General features: G+C 35.0%; 1 protein-coding gene across 9 annotated transcripts in view; it reads right to left on the bottom strand.

Moving 5' to 3' along the window:
• PPP2R3A (protein phosphatase 2 regulatory subunit B''alpha) overlaps positions 1-19,963 on the bottom strand; it is a 200,632-nt gene that overhangs the window by 12,656 nt on the left and 168,013 nt on the right. For all 9 annotated transcript variants that reach the window (XM_081826702.1, XM_081826717.1, XM_081826737.1 and 6 more), the window contains 3 exons: positions 14,822-14,997; positions 13,964-14,082; positions 12,098-12,204 (listed from right to left, as the gene is read on the bottom strand). In XM_081826702.1, coding sequence (XP_081682828.1) covers positions 12,098-12,204; positions 13,964-14,082; positions 14,822-14,997 — 402 coding nt within the window. The remainder of the gene's footprint in view (positions 1-12,097; positions 12,205-13,963; positions 14,083-14,821; positions 14,998-19,963) is intronic.

Here is a 19,963-nt window from a genome sequence, read left to right as displayed (position 1 = left end):
TCAGAGAGGGAGACAAACCATAAGAGACTCTTAAGCATAGGAAACAAACAGGGTTGCTGGAGGGGAGAGGGGTGAGGGATGGGGTAACTGGGGGATGGACATTGAGGGCATGTGATGTAATGAGCATTGGGTATTATATAAGACTGATGAATTACTCACCTCTACCTCTGAAACCAATAATACTTTATATGTTAATTGAATTTAAATAAAAATAAATTAAAAAAATAAAGCCAAAAAAATATTTGTGTGTGTGTGTGGGGGGGGGGCTTGTTTCTCTTAAAACAGAAAGAAGCAAATCAAGTATTTCCAAGGATTTTTCTAGTGGATTCCAGGAGGCCAGATCTGCATACCTATTAAAGAGGCCGCATGAATGGTTCAAATTTGCCATATCAGTGTCATAGGGCAGTGATAATTCATGTCCTTAAATTTAAACATTGATTTTATCAATAACCCTTTGAACTCCGAAAAAAAAAAAAAAGGTAAGATACTTTAATTGCATCTATCTGTTTTCCCCGCTTAGTCAAGGGATCCTGTCTGTGTTCACCATATCCAATAATGCTTAGTATATAGTAATAATACAAACATTTACTGAATTAATACTATCTTTTAACAAATTATCTTTTAAAAAATTGTTGCCAATTTCATAAGCTAAAAACTTTTTGACTTTTTTTTACAAGTTTTACTGAAATATAATTTACATGTAATTCACTGATCTTAAGCGTTCAATGTGTTTTAGTAAATTTTTACAATTGTGCAACCAACACCACAATCTAATTTTATAACATTTTCATCCCTCCATCTGCCCCTCCTCTCCTTCGTGCCTGTCTGTATTCACTCTCATTCCTGGAACTAGGCAACCACTGATCTGCTTTAAGGCTCTACAGTTTTGCCTTTTCTAGAAATTTCTTACAAATAAAATCATATAATATGTTAGTCTTTAGTGTTTGGCTTCTTTCACATAGAGTGATATTTTTGAGAGACTCATCCATGTTGTTGCATGTATTATTAGTTTTTTATTTACTGAGGTATAACTGACATACAATGAATTGCTCATACTTGTAAAATTTGACTTTTTGTATGTACCTGTAAAGGCATTACAACATTCAAGATCATGAAAATATCCATTCCCCCGCCTCCCAACCAAAGTCTACTCATGCCCCTTATATAATCACTGCTCCCCTCCCCAGGTAACCACTATTTGCTGTCATGATAGATTAATTTGCATTAAATAAATGGAATCAAAATGGGTTATACTTTTTTGTCTAGCTTCTTTCACTTAAGTTTAAGATCCATCCATACTGTGTTTATCAATAGTTCATTCCTTTTATTGCTGAGTATCATTCCATCTTACGGATATACTATATTTTATCAATTCACCAGTTTGATGGATATTTGGATTATTTTCAGTTTTGGGCAACTATGAATAATGCTGCTGTAAACATTCATGTACAAGTCTTCAGGTGAACATTTTTCTTAGGCAGATTCCTAGGAATGGAACTGCTGATTCACATGATGAGTGCATGTTTACTTGTTAACAAATTGCCAAACTCTTCTAAAGAGGCTATATAATTTTACATCCCCATCAGTCCAATGTATGAGGTTCCAGCTTCTCCACATCATGGTCAACTAATGATTTTAGTTGGTCTAGTGGCTGTGTGGTTTATCTCACTGTGGTTTTAATTTGCATTTTCCTAATGTCTAACAATATAGAACATCTTTTCATATAACTATTTGCTGTTCAAATCTCTAATTTAGTTGTGTTTATTTAGATCTTTTGTCTCTGTAAAAGTTAGGTTATTAGTCTTTTTATTATTGAGCTGTAAGGATTCTTTACATATTTTGGACATAAGTCCTTTATCAGGATGTTTAGGGAATATCTTCTCTCAGTCTTTTCATTTTCTTAATGGTGCTTTTTGAGGAACAATAGTTTTTAATTCTGAAGGAAGCCCAATTTATTTTTATTCCTCTTGCTTAACTCAAGGTCACAATGATTTTCTCCTGTTTTATTCTAGAAGTTTTAGAGTTTCTGCTCTCACATTTAGGTCTTTTTTCCATTTTGAGTTATTTTTGTATATGGTATGAGATATGGATTGGGGGTCTTTTTTTTTGGCATGTGGATATCCAATGATTTCAACATCATTTTTGAAGACTTCTCCAATGGTTGAAAATTAATTGGCCATCCATATTAGGGTCTATTTCTAGAGTGTTTAATATATTTTTATACATGCCAATGCTACAATGTCTCAATTGTTTGCTTTATAGTAAATTTTGAAATCAGGCAGCCTAAGTCCTTCAATTTTGTTCCTTTAAAAAAAAGTGTGGCTATTCTAGGTATTTTGCATTTCTACATAAATTTTAGGATCAGTTTGCTAATTACTACAACAAAAGCCTGCAGGGATTTTAATATGGAATTCGTTAAATCTGTAGATTTGTGGGAACTGACATTTCAATAGTTCTTAACTTTCTAATCCAATTTAGGTCAGCATTATTTTTGCAGTTTTCAGTGTGCAAGTATTATAGTTCTTTGGTTATATTTATTCCTAAATATTTTGTTCCTTTTGATGCTAATGTGAACAGAATTATTTTTTTTATTTGAATTTCCCTACTGGTGTTCACTGCTAGTATATGGAAATAAAACTAATTTTTGTATATTGAACTTGTATTCTGAGATCTTGCTAACTATTAACTCATTAGTTCTGGTAGCTTTCAGGTAGATTCTGCTTCAGGTCCTTTATCTGAAGTATTTTCTGCTTCAAAGTTATGTAATTTATGAATAGACAGTTTCACTGCTTCCTTTACAATCTGAATACTTTCAAAGTCTTTTTCTTGTCTTACTGCAAAACATAGGACCCTCAGTTACAATGTTGAGTAGAAACATCCCTACTTTGTTCTTGATCTCAGGGGGAAGGCATTCAATTTTTCACTGTAAGTATGATGTTAACTCTAAATGCCTTTTATCTGGTTAAGGAAGTTCCCTTCTATCCTTACATGAGTAAAAGTTATTGTGAATGGATGCTGGAATTTGTCAAATGCTTTTTTGTGTGTCCATGGAGATGACTGTTTTTTGTCATTTATTAATATGGTGTATTAATAGATTTTTGGATATCAGCCAGCTAGCATTCTGTTCCTAGGATAAGCCCCATTTACAGTATATAATCTTTTTTATATGTTGCTGGATGTGATGTGCTAATATTTTGTAATAATTTTTATATTGATGTTCTTGAGGGATATTGGTTTGTAGTTTTCATGTCTTGTGTATCTTTGTCTGGCTTTGGTATCAGGGTAGTATTGGCTTTATAAAACAAGTTTGGAAGTACTCCCTCCTGTTATTGTCTGAAAGTATTTGTGAAAGATTGGTATTATTTTTTTCCCCTTAACAACTATTTGACAGAATTTATCAGTGAAACCATCTGGACCTAGACTTTTCTTTTGGTGGAGACCTTTAATAACCAATGCATTATCTTTACTTGATATAGTCTATTCTGATTTTCTGTTTCTTCTTGAATCAGTTTTGGTACTTTGAGTCTTTCTAGGATTTTGTCCCATTTCATCTAAGGTGTGAAATTTATTGGGATAAAGTTGTTCATAATATTTCTTTATAATTATTTTAAGTTCTGTAGTGTCTATAGTGTTGCCTCTTCCATTCCTGATTTTGTTAACATATGCCTTTTTTTCTTGATCCAGATAAAGATTTATCTTTAAAAAAATCTTTACAAAGAGCCAACTTTAGGTTTCATGAATTCTTTCATATTGTTTTCCTATTTTCTATTTCATGGATTTCTACTCTGATCTTTATTATTTCCTTATTTCTACTTATTTTGGGTCTGGTTTGCTCTTTTTCTAGCTTCTTAAAGTAGAAGCTTATATTATGATGTTAGACCTTTCTGAGGCTTCCTCTAAACACTGCTTTAACTGCACCTCAGACATTTTCATATATTCTTTTATTTTCATTTATTTCAAGATAATTATTAAGTTCCCTGTGGTTTCTTTTTGACCCATGTGTCTTTAGAAGTATTATTTAATTTCCAAATATTGTGGGATTCCCAGATTCCTGTTACTGATTCCTACTTTAATTCTATTATGGTCAAACGCTTTATTTACTGTAATCCATTTGAATTTATGGGATCTTATTCATTTATCGTATGGTCATGTGCACTTGAAAAAAATGCATATTTTACTGTTGTTTTGTGGAGGGTTCTCTATTGATTAGATAAAATACATTGTGTTGTTCAAGTCTTCTGTATCCTTATTGTCTCTAGTTCTATCAGTTACTGAAAGAGGAGTGTTGAAATCTCCAACTGTCATTGTTGAACTGTCTGGCAATTTTTGTTTCATATATTTTGGGGGCTCTGTTAAATGTTTAAATACATTTAAAATTGTTAAAATTGGCTATTACCTATTTGCAAATATATATGCAAACTATAACTATTTGCATTTTCACTATTGGTGAATTGGGAATTTTCATGTTTATTTCCTGGGTGAAATTTCTGTCTTTTGACTGTTTTAGAAGTGGTCATTATTTATGTTCTTATAATTGATTTTAAAAAATCTGATTTATAAAAGAACACTACTGGTCATATGATGCAATCCAATTTGTTTGCCTTTTGGTTGTGATACATAATTTGTCACTTTTTAAATGTACTCAAATCTGTAAGTGATTTCCTCATAAATTTCTCCCATTTCCTTTAAGCTTTTAAAGTCTATTTATTTACATGCAGACATTAGTTTAATATGTACTTTTTTCACTCACCACAGAGACACATTTTACTGACTGGTCTTTTCTTGACACATTTAAGATACTATCTTTATCATATACATATCCTGTATCTCACCATACCTTTCTTTCCCAAACTCACTGCTATTCTTGTATATATGTGAATTTTAGAATTAGCTTATCAAGTTCAATGATATATTCTGGGGGATTATATCAATTTAATACATTAATCTTAACATGGCAAATGGTCATTGTATCTTTTGGTTAAATTTTGTATTTTCTTCATGTATATTTTCCAAGTCACCTTTTTTCTTGATATTAATGAATGGGATTTTTCCCTATTGTATTTTTAGCTGGTTATTTCTGGGGTGTGGGATTAATAACCTTTATCATTAACAAGTTACTCTTAAGTTTGCTTAGTTTTAAGATTTTTTTCCATACCAAAAAATGTACTAAATTTTATCATATGCCTTCAAAGAATCAGTTTATATTTTGTTGTTGTTTTTTTTTCTTCTTCAGTTTGTTAATGACAGATTTTACAAAGTTAAACCACTGAAGCAATCTTGGGATAAAACCCACTTACTTATGATGTATTCTTTAATATATTGGTAGTTTTGACAAGTTAACCTTCTGTGGTTCAGTTTTCCTATCTGTAAAATGGTGATAACAGCATCTATGAAAAAGGGTTTTTGTGAGCACCCAGTGAATTAAAATATTTAGAACAGTGCTTGGCACATAGAATGGTTTTTTTGTGTGTGTGTATGTGTGTTTATAAATTAATAGATCTATTTTTGTTTAAATAAAATGGTTTAATTCTTCTTTCTATGTACTTGGGTCTATTTTGTCATCCTTTTTCATGCATTTTGAGAGGATAGCCTAATCAATTTATTTTAGTCTTAAAAATTTTAGTCTTTAGAATTTCCCCTTGTCCAGATCCCATAGGTTTTAATAAATATAATGCATAGTTCTAGAAAGATTATAATTTGTATTTTGTATTCTGACTTCTGCTTTAACACTTATTTTGAAATATATTAAGAATATTTTTTTAGCTTTATTTTTAACTTTCTAGATATGTGCATTTTCCTTTTTAGTTGTTAATTTCAGTTTACATTTTTAAGTTGTTGCAATTTCCTTTATGCCTTAATTAATAGGCACTTCTGTGATGATTCCATGTGTATTTGTTGGGTACCAGGTATACTTTTGAGTACCTCTATGAAAGCCTACTAATTCTATATTTTTTTTTGGCCTATTTGATTTGTTGGTTTTTACATGGCTGCGGATGCCAATTTTTCCTTGTATTTCTATCAGATTTATATACTGCATAAAGTTCATAACTTATTTTCATGGCCAACTGTTGAAATACTGAAAAGTCTCTTTTAAAGCTTTGAATTCTACTTATCTCATTAATGTTACCATATCTGATTTACCCCTGTTACTATTCATTTGACTCTTACCTCTGTGTTAGGGATGAATCGAAATAATAGTATACAGTTCAATTTTTAATCCAATGTGAATTTTGTGATTGATACTATATTTGGACTTATTCTGGCCATTTATTTTGTACTGTCTTTGTGTCTCTTCTTTCTTAGTGTAGTGGACATCTGTTCCTTTATTGGCACAGCATTCCCCTTTTTTAAGGCCATATTCTCTAATTTCCCTTGGGAAAACACATGGTTTGGATGGACCTGAATCATGTACAAGCTTAGTTCTAGGCCTCACTCCTTCAGGAATTGGTTCAGGGATTGGACCCAAACTACGCCAATTAGAGTCAAAGAGACACAAATCCTAGGCTTTCGTTGGGACATAGGGGAAAGGGATTTTCTCTTTTATTTGAACTTGAAGCTATCAGGTGATCATCTTGCTGCCGCATATGAAAAACTTGCTAAGAGTGAAAAGATGAAAGGAAAGTATTATGAAAGAGATGAAAGAGATAAAGCCTGAGTCTCTAAAGTCAGTACTACCCCTGGACTTTACAGTTCTGTAAGCCAATATTTCCTTTTTTTATGGCAATTTTGAGTCGAGGTTAGGTCACTTGCCACCAAAAGAATGCTGATTAACATATATATCTTTTAGTAGATTGAGTTTTCTTTACTAATTTTTTTCCCACTTGTCTTTTTCTAAAAATTGATTAGAAAATTTTCCATTTCACTTTTATTCTCTTAGTGATTGACCTTATATATATATATATTTTTTAAAGATTCTATTCATTTATTTGAGAGAGAGAACGAGAGAGAGCATATGAGAAGGGGGAGGGTCAGAGGGAGAAGCAGACCCCCCGCCGAGCAAGGAGCCCGATATGGGACTCGATCCCGGGACTCCAGGATCATGACCTGAGCCGAAAGCAGTCGCCCAACCAACTGAGCCACCCAGGCGCCCCAACTGACCTTATATTTTTAACACACATACTTTAACTCTAGTCATTGTTAGAGAAATATAAATTTACCAGTATCATATTCTCCACTCTAATAAAGATTCATAGTATATTACCCTGACCTCCTTTTACTCTTAACAGTATAAATGTGATCAATATTTATTTCTAAGAATAAATTTTACTATTGTTGCTCATGATTACTTCTTGCATCCCTGTTTCCTCTAGAATCCATTTACCTTCTTGCTGAAGAATATCCCTTAATATTTCTTTTAGAGATAGTCTGTGGATGGTAAACTTTTTGCATCTTTGGATGTCTGAAAATGAATTTATTGGGCCCTCACATATAAATAGGGATAGAATTCTAGATTCAAAGTTATTTTTTTGCAGTATTTGAACGATATTGGTCCATTTCTTTTTCCATTCACTTTGTGGATAATCTGTTTTTTGTCTCTGGTAGATTTTCAGTTCTTCCTTATATCTTTTATAAAAGTTCTGAAATTTCACTCTAGTACAGGATTGGCAAACTACAGTCTGTGGGACAAATCTCTCTCTCCACCTTTTTTTGGTACAACCCAGTGAACTAAGAATGGTTTTGCTTTTTTAAATTTGAAAAAAAAAAAAAAATCAAAAGAATATTTCATGACATGTGCAAATGATAGGAAGTTTATATCAGGGTGCATTAGTAAAATTTTATTGGAAAACAGCCACATTCATTTGCTTACATATTCTCTATGGCTACTGTCATACCACAATGCCAGAGCTAAACAGTTGTGACGGAAGTGTAAAACCTAAAATATTCACTATCTGGCCAGAAAAATTTGCTGATTCCTGTGTATATTTATATTTTTGAACAGAATTCTGGGAATTATCTGGCTATTATTTCTACTGGTTTCTGCAAGGATTTCTTACCCCAGTATCATAATCAATATCCCAAATCAAAACCTTTTTAGCTGTGCCTTTTATTATTCAGCCCAGTGATTGTGTTTTCATTTAAAATTTTTTCTTTTAATTTCCAAGAAACTGGTTGGTCTCGTTTCAGGAGTGCAGTATTCTCTTACCTCTCTAAAAATGGTAAATATACTCAACTTGAGGTCTTGTGATTGCTGTAGTCTCCTTCCAAGGGTTGGAAGTTCTTCCATTTGTTGAGTATTTTACTGATATTTGCAACTGCTTAATATTTATCCACTTTTCTGTGTAGTTGGAAACAGACTTCTGCCTCTGTTTGCATTGGCTGCTTAGGAAGGGGCAATGTGAGGTTACTACTATTTTCAATGAGAATGAAGAGATGGATGGGCCATGCTGCTGGTGTGGTTATTTCGGTGGTCTTGCTTTCTTTCTCTCTGCTCCAAGATCCCACACTCTTGCTTTTTGTCTTTCCTTTAGGGGTAGGATGAGATATATAAAGGTTTGACCTACCTGGCTGCTGCTTCTGGTCTCCCTCTTGCTCTTGGTTTCAGTCAAACTCAGGTACGGATCCCCCTTCAGTGCTGCTTCTTTTATTTGTAGCAATTATCTTCTCCATCCTCCTGCATAGAACCTAAGCTCTGGTTCCCTCTTCAAACTGATCCCATCTGTTTTCCTTCTTTCGGTCCACTGAAAATTTCTCTTCCTAAGTGGTACTCTGTATTTCTTATTTTTAAATGGCGTGAGAGACTGAAACTACAGTATGCTTTCAGACTACCTCCTTAAATGAGAAGCTGGTCTGAATTGTAGTTACTATTTAGAAGTCCACTGTAGTTTTGTTTGTAGTCTAATATGTATTTTGTACATGGTCTATGGACAAAACCCACAAAGGTATTTTATCTATTTTCAGGAAATATTTTACTATGGCTGCAAATAATAGGCTCTAATTTCTTTTCTTTTTGGAGTTTTTGTTTCAAAAATCTGCTATCAGATGCATAGCTTTTTTTGAGTGTTCATTCTTTTTTAATTCAACCTTTGTTGTCATTCCAAAATGGAATCCTTTTCTTTTAATAAGTGAGTTTATTCCTTTTACATTCACTGATCTAAAAATACTTGCTTTAGTTCTGTCTTTATGCTTTGTGGTCTGTGTTTTTCTTTTGTGTGTACATGTTTTCTGATTGAATTAGAACACTTAGAGTCTGGCTTTGGTTTTTCAAGTGTTTATTTTAATTAGTATTCCTAAACCCTCAACTTGACTTACAGCTTTAAAGGATATCTACGGAGGCTTTGCCAGTGAAATTTACACACAAATTTTCTTTCTCCTCTTTACCTCCCATTTTCAGTTATTACTTCTAGGATGTTTTACATATATTTCTTCCTCTTCTCTACATTCCTCTAGTACATATAAGTTAGATCCCTGTTGTTTTCCTTACATATACCTAATTTGCTTTCTTATTTATTTTGTTCCTTGTTATTCCATCTTTCTTGATCTTTTAAGGCCTTTCTCCACATCTCCACTTTTTCTTTATGATAGTCAAGACATAATATTTCCACAAAATGATTTTTAATGTTTACATGGAATTGCACTATATATATGTAGGATAATTTTATTAATCTTCCTATTAGTGAAAAATTGGAGGCAATCTATTTATTCTAAACATCCACACATGCTCTTAACAGTAGTGATGCTGCTTCGTAAGTAAATTTAGTCTAAGTCCTACTATGGAAGCTCAATGCCAAAAAAATTTTAGATCATGCTTGTGAATCCACTTGCCTGTCTTCTCTTCTGATTCAGTGAGACTTAAAATAATCAATGAATGATGAATGATTTTTATGGGTTTCAGGGTCAATGACATAAAAATTCGACCCCAGTTTTGTGGCTAAGCATATTAAGGAAATCTTTAATGAAAGTGGTTTGGCGAAGGCTCTTCAGTACTCTCCAAAAAGATATTGAAGACTTAATGTTATGGGTGTGAAATGTATAATCTCTGTAGAGGGCTATTTGACATTACGTACTGAGCTGGATATTTTATTTGATGTTTATCCTTCTAGATCTACTCTCTGCCTAGCTCTGTGCCCCAGGAGGCTGATCCAAATGGACCACATCAATTAGTTGTCTTACCTTCTGGTTTCTTATTGGAAGTCAATGGAAGTGCCAGCAAGATACTAAGGGATATGAGGAAAGTGAAATTGGGTATTTATTCTAAGAGCCTAAAACAGCTCTTAGCTGATATGCCATAGTTCGACTAAATTACATTACTGAAAGTTACAAGTCCTGTTAGCCGACTCTCTCCATGTACTTACTCTCTTTGGGTTCTCATGATGGTTATCTCCTTGTCCTTTTAGGCCTAGGGGTGGAAATGGCTCCCAACTGTTTCTAGTTCTGGGTGTCTGCATTATTTCTTGTGGGTTTCTCTAAAATCCTATGTTTTTGCAAGTATGCTATTTGCTATACTTCTGGAAATTTGTCCTATATATGTATAAAATGACATGTATATAAGATTATTCACTAGAACGTTATATTTCTAATAGTGGCATAACTATTCTATTAATGGTGTTACTACACAATAGAATATTGTGCAGCTGTAAAAATGTAGAACATTCATTAGATACATGTATGGAATAATCTCCAGTTTATTGGTTTTTAAACTTTTCTTCATGCACTCAAGGCCCCAAAATATTTGTGAAGCCTCATTTATACCTTAGTAATCATAAAATACAAGTGTTTTTGGTTTATGATACTGTTTTCCCAATCTTTGTTATTGTTTTTATTTAGGTTTAATTGTTACACAAAAAATTGTATGCATTTAATGAATACATCTTGATCAGTTTGGACATATGCATACATCTTTGATACCACAACCAAGGTACTAAACATACCCATCACCTCCAAAAATTTCCTTGTATTCTTATGTGTGTGTATTTTGTAGGAAGACTTAACATGAGCTTTATCCTCTGAACATTTTAAAATGCATAATACCACATTTTTAACTATAGGTACAATGTTGTACAGCAGATCGCTAGAACTTACTCATCTTGTGTAACAGAAACTTTATACAAGTGTGGAAAAAGCTAGGTACCTAACAATGAATGTAATATGTTACGTATGTGTAAGGAAAAAAGAAATGTAAGAATGTATATGTGTATTTTTTTTTTTTTTTTTTAACGTAGGCTCCATGCCCAGCATGGAGCCCAATGCAGGGCTTGAACTCCTGACCCTGAGATTGACACCTGAACTGAGATCAAGAGTTGAATGCTTAACTGACTGAGCCATCCAGGCGCCTCTGTATTTGCATGTATGTATGTATGTATGTGTGTGTGTGTGTGTATGCATATATATGTACGTGTGTGTATATATACATATATATGAGATAGAGTGGGATAGAGAGGAGTGTCTTTGGAAGGGTACATAAGAAAATGACCACAGTGATTTGCTTCTGGGAAGGAAAACTGGGCAGCAAGAAACTTTACTATTTATCCTTTTGTTTCTTTGAATATTAAAACATACAAATGTATTACCTACTCAAAAAATGTATTACATTAATAATGATTAATTAAGAGCCTTAGAGGAACTGCTAAAGGAATCCTGAGAAGATGATGGAAAAAGCCAACAAATTATAAAGTTGCTGAAATGTTCTAAGCAGTGAAAGTCTTAGATAATTTCTTACCATGGTCCCTTTATGGAATTATACCCTATTATAAATTCCATGTAGAAGTAACTTCTAGTTCAGGGTTGAATGCACAAAACCATATATGGTAAAGATTTGTTTTAAACATGATCATCTTTATTATTTGAAAAAGCTTCAGTTCTTTTAGCCTCATCCTGTATTTACAGGGCTTGTAGTATGACTCCACAATGATCTTAGCTTCCACTGAAAAGTACAACTCCATGAAAGGAAATGGGACATGGAAGAGTTTTCAGGAAATTAGTGAAGGGAAGAGAAGACTGCTGGGAAAAATTCTTTCAACTAAAGTTGGTTATAATCACTCATTTTTATGATATTCAAAAATAAGGATTACTAGTTTGATTTTTTAGGGTGGTTTTAATATTCCTGATACGGTTACTCCTGTTAAAAAAAGTTTTACAAGACCCAGGGAGACTCACTCACCCTTCCTGGAACTGTGCTTGGGCAGATTCCTCTGCAACAAGAGTCTCATATTCCTCAGCTGCAAACCTGTCCCAGTCAGAAGGCTCAGGCCCCTCATTCTCAACATCCTGATTGCAAAGAGGACAGGAAACAAAAATAATCAAAGACAAAGAATTGGAGATAGGTTTTCTTTAGTTATATACAACATTTGTGATGACCTACCCAAAAATGTTTCATCTTCACATGTAAAAAGAGGTGCTAAAGTAACACTCCTAAAGTGATTTCTGTGCCTCCAATCACAAAATTATAGTGAACCCCTGGGCAGCTAATTCTTGAGGTCTAGATTCTTTTGCCTTATAATCAGAGAACTTTCCCCAGGCCCTTCTCCCTGGCACTCTGCGTAGCAGCTATCTGGAGTGACTTGTGGTTTTTGCATATGCGCACCTGAAATATATCATCCCTTCCTCTGGCACATTTTTATTGCTCCTGTAAAAGCCAGCTCAGATACCATGTCATCTGTGCTATCTTCCTGGAAACAGCCCTTCTTCCCCAAATTGCTTGATTGCTACTTTTTGTTCTTTTTTTCTTTATTTGACCATATGTCTCTTCAACATAGTGTCTGGAATTTATTGGGCACTTTCTGACTAAAAATGTTCTTTGCAGATCAGAATAAATCTTGATATACTGTCACCTCTTATAAAGTAAAATTTATAACACAAATAGAAGAAATGAAAGGGGAAAAGGCTATACATTTTCTTTTTCTTCTACAATATGGACAGGATCTTGGATTATATATTCCAGGTAAAATAGTTTTTCCATGATTAAAATGAGTTAGCACTGCCCTCAGATGTAAGGTTAATTATGCCTAGAAGAATGCAAATACCTAAATATTGACCATACAATGTGTTATGATATTTAATCCATTTTAAGAACTCCTACCACATCCTTATAACATCTTTGAAACTGACACACATCTTAGATTTATAATGGCAATTTTTTTGTTTGCTTGTTTAAAAGTATATAAAATAATGGGCACCTTTGAGTCAATAAAACATAATTCTGACTTTAAGCTAGTGATAATGTGCGTGATATGCTCCAAGATCAGGTGCAGAGTATTTGTTTTTAGAAGGTGATATTTGTATTGTTACTACTATTTAGGTCAACATGTGGAAGAAAAAGAAAAGACTGTGCAAGTTTCCTGCAGTTATACTCCTGTAGGACCAATGGAAATAGTCCTTTTCTATCAACATAATTTTTACTTTATAAGGAATAGAAGGGAAGTGTTGATATTCTGCCCCCCCCCTTTTTTGGACATAGACCAGATGATGTTCAGGGTTTTTTGAGGGTCCACAGATTTTTGTGTATGGGGAAGGGTGCTCATCTCTATTCAGGTACAGAATGACTTCACAGTGATAGTCATGCACAACAATCATTAACACTTGAAAAAATGTGTATTATCTGAGGGTTATCTATCATGGAGAATGTGTAGTTTTCATTATGATGGGGAAGGCTGTTTACCATGTCATCCTGGAAATGAATGGTATAGTTAATCCCAATATGCTTTCTAATACAGATATGCCTATTGATACATTGTTTTAAAATATGGCAGGACATTTTTTTTTTAAACTTTTGTAACTAGTTTCTAATATATATGTAAGTACACAGGCCATACAGTTCACTCAATGATAGGCAGATGGAGGTTACCTGAACTTGAAGATTAGTTGTGGGGAGAGATGTGCTCTAGGTCCATTTTTCTCTTTTCAGTATGTGATGAAATGTTTTAAATGTTACCTCTTTAAACCAAGCTTCCTATAGGCAGAGATCATTTTTATCTGTAGCACACAACCCCTGATACTGCAGCCCTCAAGTAGAAGTTAAAACCAGTACCTTCTGGACCGCAAAGGGATCTCTCTGTTCATGGTCTAAGTATTTCTCCAGATTAAAGAAAGTGTCATAAAAGATATGTGCCATTCTGCATCTCTTCAGATCTCGTAGCGTTATTTTGCCTATGTAAAAAAAAAATCTAGTAAATTTCAAGAAGTGCTTTGGCAAATGAAAAAAATCTTTTACTGAAGTTTAAAAGTATATGTATATGTTAATTTTATTATACAATATCCCATTTTTTTGAGGTAAAGCTGACATAAAATTCACCATTTTAACCATTTTAGTGTATAATTTGTGGCTTTTAGTACTTTCACAATGTTGTGCAACCATCACTACTACTGCATTCCATAACATTTCTTCACCTCAAAAGGAAACTCCATACCCATCAAGCAGACCTTCCCCAACTCCCCTTACTCCAAGCCCTGGGCAATCACTAATCTACTTTCTGTTTCTAGGGACAATTTTTTTTTTTTTTTAAAGATTTACTTATTTACTTGAGAGTGCAGTGGGCCAGGGCACAGGGAGGGGAGAGAGAATCTCAAGCAGACTCCCCGCTGAGCACGGAACCCCATGTAGGGCTCGCTCTCACAACCTTGAGATCATAACCTGAGCTGAAATCAAGAGCTGGATGCTTAACCAACTGAGCCACCCAGGCGCCCCTCTATGGAAAAATTTGTTAAATAGGATTTGCCATCGATTGTTGGTTCCACATTAATAGTAAAGGAGAAATCTAAATATTTCTGTATTTGGGAAGCCAATATGGAAGACTCTGGAAGTTAAATAATTTAGGACAATCCAGGATTAAATGCCCCACTCTGTTACATAGATGAAAAGTGCAAATGGCCTTTTACTCAATCTTACCATCGGTAGCTGGCTTCACCAGGTCAAGCATCTGGCACAGCAAATCATGGAATGGCAAGGGCTCAATGCCCATGGCTTCCATCCGTTCACACTGTTCTTCATAGAAGTATTCTAGCTCATACATGGAGAGTACACCATCCCCATCCACATCCATGCAGCGGAACCAATATTCAATGCTAGGAGATAAGGATACTCATTAGCAATGGCCTGGTAAAGGTCTTTTATCCACCCAGATTTATTACCGCCCATGTTTCTTTTAAAATAAGTTAGGTATGTATATATATACTTGAGACTTAGAGAAACATAGTTTTACAAAATTTGTTAGAAAAACTGGCAGATCCCTTCTTCCCTTCCCCCAAATCAGCTACTTTAACACCTGATTATTTTTTTAACTTTATATTTTCAGATAAGATGCCTATATTACTTCTTCCTTACATTTCAGTTTTAAGAACTGTATATTAATTTCATACTGTGAAAGATGAGGTTTTAGCATTTTTACCTCTCATTCCACTTTACCTACATGCCCTTCTGGACCTCTTAATATAAATTACTCAACATTCAGAGTATATAACTTTTTATTTTTCTTTTATCTCATATTTGCTTAGATTTCTGTGTACGTTACTATTTAACGCCCATATCTGCCAATTTTCTACATCCACAATTAGTCTCATCAGGGTTCTATCAACTGGATTTTCTTGATGAAGTCTTTTTTGCTTCCTTCCAACCTACTCTAGCCTGGACTTCTTGCCCTCTAGGTTGGGTTCTCAGTTTCATCCCAGGGATTCCTTTCACCTTTCTCCCATTTCTTGTATTTCACACTTTCCTCATTCTTGGTTGACTTTCTTGTTTGGTGTAACACACCTTTCAGGAGCTTCCTGAAAAAGGGAGCATGGCAGGTAACTTTTTTGAGATCTTCGATAGTTGAAAATATCTTTTATCTACCTCCTATCTTGATTCCTAACTTGGTTCATATCTACCTTCTAACTTGGTTCATAGTTATAGAATGATACCTTAGTGGTGCTTTTCCTTCAGAACTTTAAAGGCAATGATTCACTGTCTCCTATCTAACCATTGTTTTTGAAGAGTCTAAAGCCATGCTGATATCTGATCCTTTGACTGTAATAACATGTTTTTTTGTTTTTTTCCTTTAAAGCCTATAGATGTTTCTCTGGGTCCTTGGTGTTTCAAAATATCATGAAGTATCCTGGTCTGGGTCTAATTTATCTAATTTATTGGGCTTTCTGAGACCCTACTCAATTTGGAAACTACTATCCCTTAGTTCTTGGAAATCTTAAATTTATCATTTCTTTCCTGCCTCTTTTTACCCTTATCCATTCTTTTTCTGGAACTCCTGTTATTTACATCTGCATGGTCAAATATGGTAGCCACTATCCACATATGGCTAGTCCAATTTTGTTTTTAAAGATTTTATTTATTTAAGACAGAGCGAGAAAGACAGCATGAGCAGGGGGGATGGGCAAAGGAAGAGGGAGAAGCAGATTCCCCACTGAGCAGGGAGCCCTATGTGGGACTCAAACCCAGGATCCTGGGATCATGACCTGAGCTTCCGAAAGCAGAGGTTTAACCGACTGAGCCACCCAGGCACCCTGACTAGTCCAATTTGAGGTATCTTTAAGTGTAAATACATAATAGATTTTGAAGACTTAATATGAAAAAAGTAAAACATCAATATTTTTATATTGATTACATGTTCAAATAACATTTCACATATATTGGGTTAAATAAGATACATAATTGCAGTTAATGTTTCTCTACACTTTTACTGTGGCTAAATTTTTTTAATTTTTAACGTTTTAAGTAAAAATTGTATTTAAGATGTACAATGAGATAATTTAATATATAGTGAAACAATTATGACAGTAAAACCACTTAACATACCATCTTCTCACTTAGTTAGCATTTTTTGGGGGAAGAGGAATGAGAAGACCTGAAATCTACTCTCTTAGCAAATTTCCAGTATTCAGTACAGTATTATTAACTATAGTCACCATGTTGTATGTTTCATCCTAATTGCAACTTTGTACCCTTTGACTAGCACTTCCCCATTTCCTTCTCCCCTCAGCCCCTGCTAATCAAAATTCTACTCTATGCCTGTTTGTGTTTGACTATTTTTAGATTCTACATATAAGTGAGATCATGCAATATTCGTCTCTCTGTGCTTGCCTTATTTCACTTAGCATGGTGTACTCCAGGTTCATGCACATCATTGCAAATGACAGGATTTCTTTCTTTTTAAAGGGTGAATAATATTCCATTGTGTGTGTGTATATATATGTATGTATACATATATATATATACCACTATATATTCCAGTGTGTGTGTGTGTACACACAGAACATACTTTCTTTATCCATTTATTCACTGAGGGACATTTAGGGTGATTCCATATCTTTGCTACTGTGAATAATGCTGCAATGAACATGGGAGTGCAGGTACCTCTTCATGATATTAATTTCAGAGCTCTGATTCAAGATGATGATGTAAGAAGATCCTGAGCTGACATCTTCTCACAGATACACCAAATCGACAACTATATATGGAGCAATTTCCTCTGAAAAGAACCCTTAAAACTAGCTGACTCTTATACACTGGGCAAACAAGAAAAACCCCACATCTATGTGGGTAGGACAGGCTGAGACACAATCTCACTATAACTCCCACCTCTGTCATGGTGACACACAATCAGGAGGGAACTTAAAACCTGAACTTCTTCCAAGGAGTGAAGGGTTTGAATCTCACACTGAGCCCCATAACTTTTAAGTCCTGCAACTAAAAGATGACTCCCTAAAACATCTAGCTTTGGAAACCAACAGAGCTTGTGTCCATGAGACCCACAAGGCTATAGTGAAGTGAGAAATGGCTCTTAAAGGGCTTGTGTGCTTGGATTCACCCACCCCAGGAACCAGTGCAGAAGCAGCCAAAGGGCACCCAGACTTTCTGTGAGACTCATTTCCTTATCTTAAAGCCTTGGCCTAGGGGCAGGCATCTAATTTAACACACATCTAGGGGCCTGCTGGGGTACTCTATGGGGACAAAGGCTAGTGGATACCATCTTCACTTTCCCCTCTTTGCTGCACTACAGAGTGCCAGTATCTCCTGGAGGGAGATTTTACACAGATCTGATGCCCCTGTTTTTATGTCTGGAGCCCTTCCTGGTATGTGCAGTTGCCACCCAGAGGACACTCACTGATGAGCTGGCTCTCGTGGCCAGGAGGGCTTGTGTTCCTGGGCCCCATGGGACGGTAACAGTAGGAGACATAGTTTTTGGCAGGCTACTATACCCAGGGTACTGCACAGACAAGAAAGCCCCCAGGCTTTCTGTGAAAGAGACCTATATGCTTGTGTTGGAATTTTAGTCCAAAAGGCAGGTTTCAGGTTTGGCACACATCTAGAAGCTTATGGAGTTATTTTCATGGAATGGAGGCCAGTGGATGCCATCTTTGTGCTCTCCCTTTGTCTTGCTCCAGCTTGCTGGTATCTTTTAGAAGGACTGTATGCACTTGCATGGTGCCCCAATTTTTGGGACTGCTGCCCAGGAGACACTTCCAGATTGCTTAGCTCTGATGGTCAGTGGGGCTTATGTTTGTGGTTCCATAGGACTGTATGTATATATGTGCATACTTTAAAAAGATGACAACAAGCCTACATTTAGGTGCTGAGATCCTCCCCTTTGGGACACTGATAGCTCTTGGCACAACTTCAACTACTGGGAGCTGTTTAAAATAAAACAGGATGCTTGGACAATTGAAAGGTTTAAGAGACAACAGCTAGGGCAGGGTTGAACAATAAGATTCACTACTATATGAGGCTGCTATTCAAGACTTGGAAAGGTGACCATTTTATCTAATGCACAGAAACCAACACAGAGTCAAGCAAAATGAAGAAACAGAAAAATATGTTCTGAACTAAAAACAAGATAAAACCTCAGAAAAAAATCCTTAATAAGAGTGATTTACCTAATAAAGAGTTCAAAATAATGGTCACAAAGATGCTCACTGAACTTGGGAGATGAATGGATGAACCCAGTGAGAACTCAAAGAGATGGAAAATATAAGAATGTACCAAACAGAAGTCAAAGAGCAGAAGAATACAATAACTGAAGTGAAAACACATGAGAGGATAGCAAGACTAGATAAAGCAGAAGAAAGGATCAGTAAACTTGAATACAGGGCAGTGGAACTCAAATAATCAGAATAGCAAAAGGAAAAAAGAATGTAAAAATGTGAAGATAGCTACGGGACTTATGGGACAATATTAAGTGAATCAGTATTCATATTTTGGGGCTTCCAAAAGGAGAAGAAAGAGAGAAAGGGGAAGAAAACTTATTTGAAGAAACAGTGGCTAATCATGTCCATAACATGGGGAAGGAAACAGACACCCAGATCCAGGAAACCCAAAGAGTTCTGAATACTAGGAATCCAACAAAGCCCACACCAAGAACATTATAATTAAAGTGTCAAAAGTTAAAGACAAGGAGAGAATTTTAAAAGCAGCAAGAGGAAAACAACTTGTTATGTACAGAGAAGCCCCCATTAGACTACCACAGACTTTTCAGCAGAAACTTTGCAGGCCAGAAGAGAGTGGCATAATATATTTAGGTGCTGACAGAAATTTCCATCAGTATTACTCTACTTGACAAAGTTGTCATTCAGAATTGAAGGAGAGATGGAGTTTTCCAAACAAGCAAAACTAAAGGAGTTCATCACAACTAAACCAGCCTTACAAGAAATGTAAAGAGACTACTCTTAAGCTGAAAAGAAAGGATGCTAATTAGTAACAACAAAATAGAAGTCTCTCTGGTAAAGGTAAATATATAGTAAAAGTGATGGATTAAAAGATAAATGTAGTAAAAAGAACTATAAATTATTAGTCATGAGAAACACAAAATAAAAAGAAATAAAATGTGGTATCAAAAACATAAAATGGGGGCGCCTGGGTGGCTCAGTTGGTTAAGCGACTGCCTTCGGCTCAGGTCATGATCCTGGAGTCCCGGGATCAAGTCCCGCATCGGGCTCCCTGCTCGGCAGGGAGTCTGCTTCTCCCTCTGACCCTCCTCCCTCTCATGCTCTCTGTCTCTCATTCTCTCTGTCTCAAATAAATAAATAAAATCTTTAAAAAAAA

The sequence above is a fragment of the Leptonychotes weddellii genome, chromosome 1, assembly GCF_054177405.1.
Source record: "Leptonychotes weddellii isolate Sample4059 chromosome 1, ASM5417740v2, whole genome shotgun sequence".
NCBI lineage: Eukaryota > Metazoa > Chordata > Mammalia > Carnivora > Phocidae > Leptonychotes > Leptonychotes weddellii.
The sequence above is the reverse complement of the archived record's forward strand: the minus strand, read 5'-3'. Positions and strand labels throughout refer to the sequence as shown.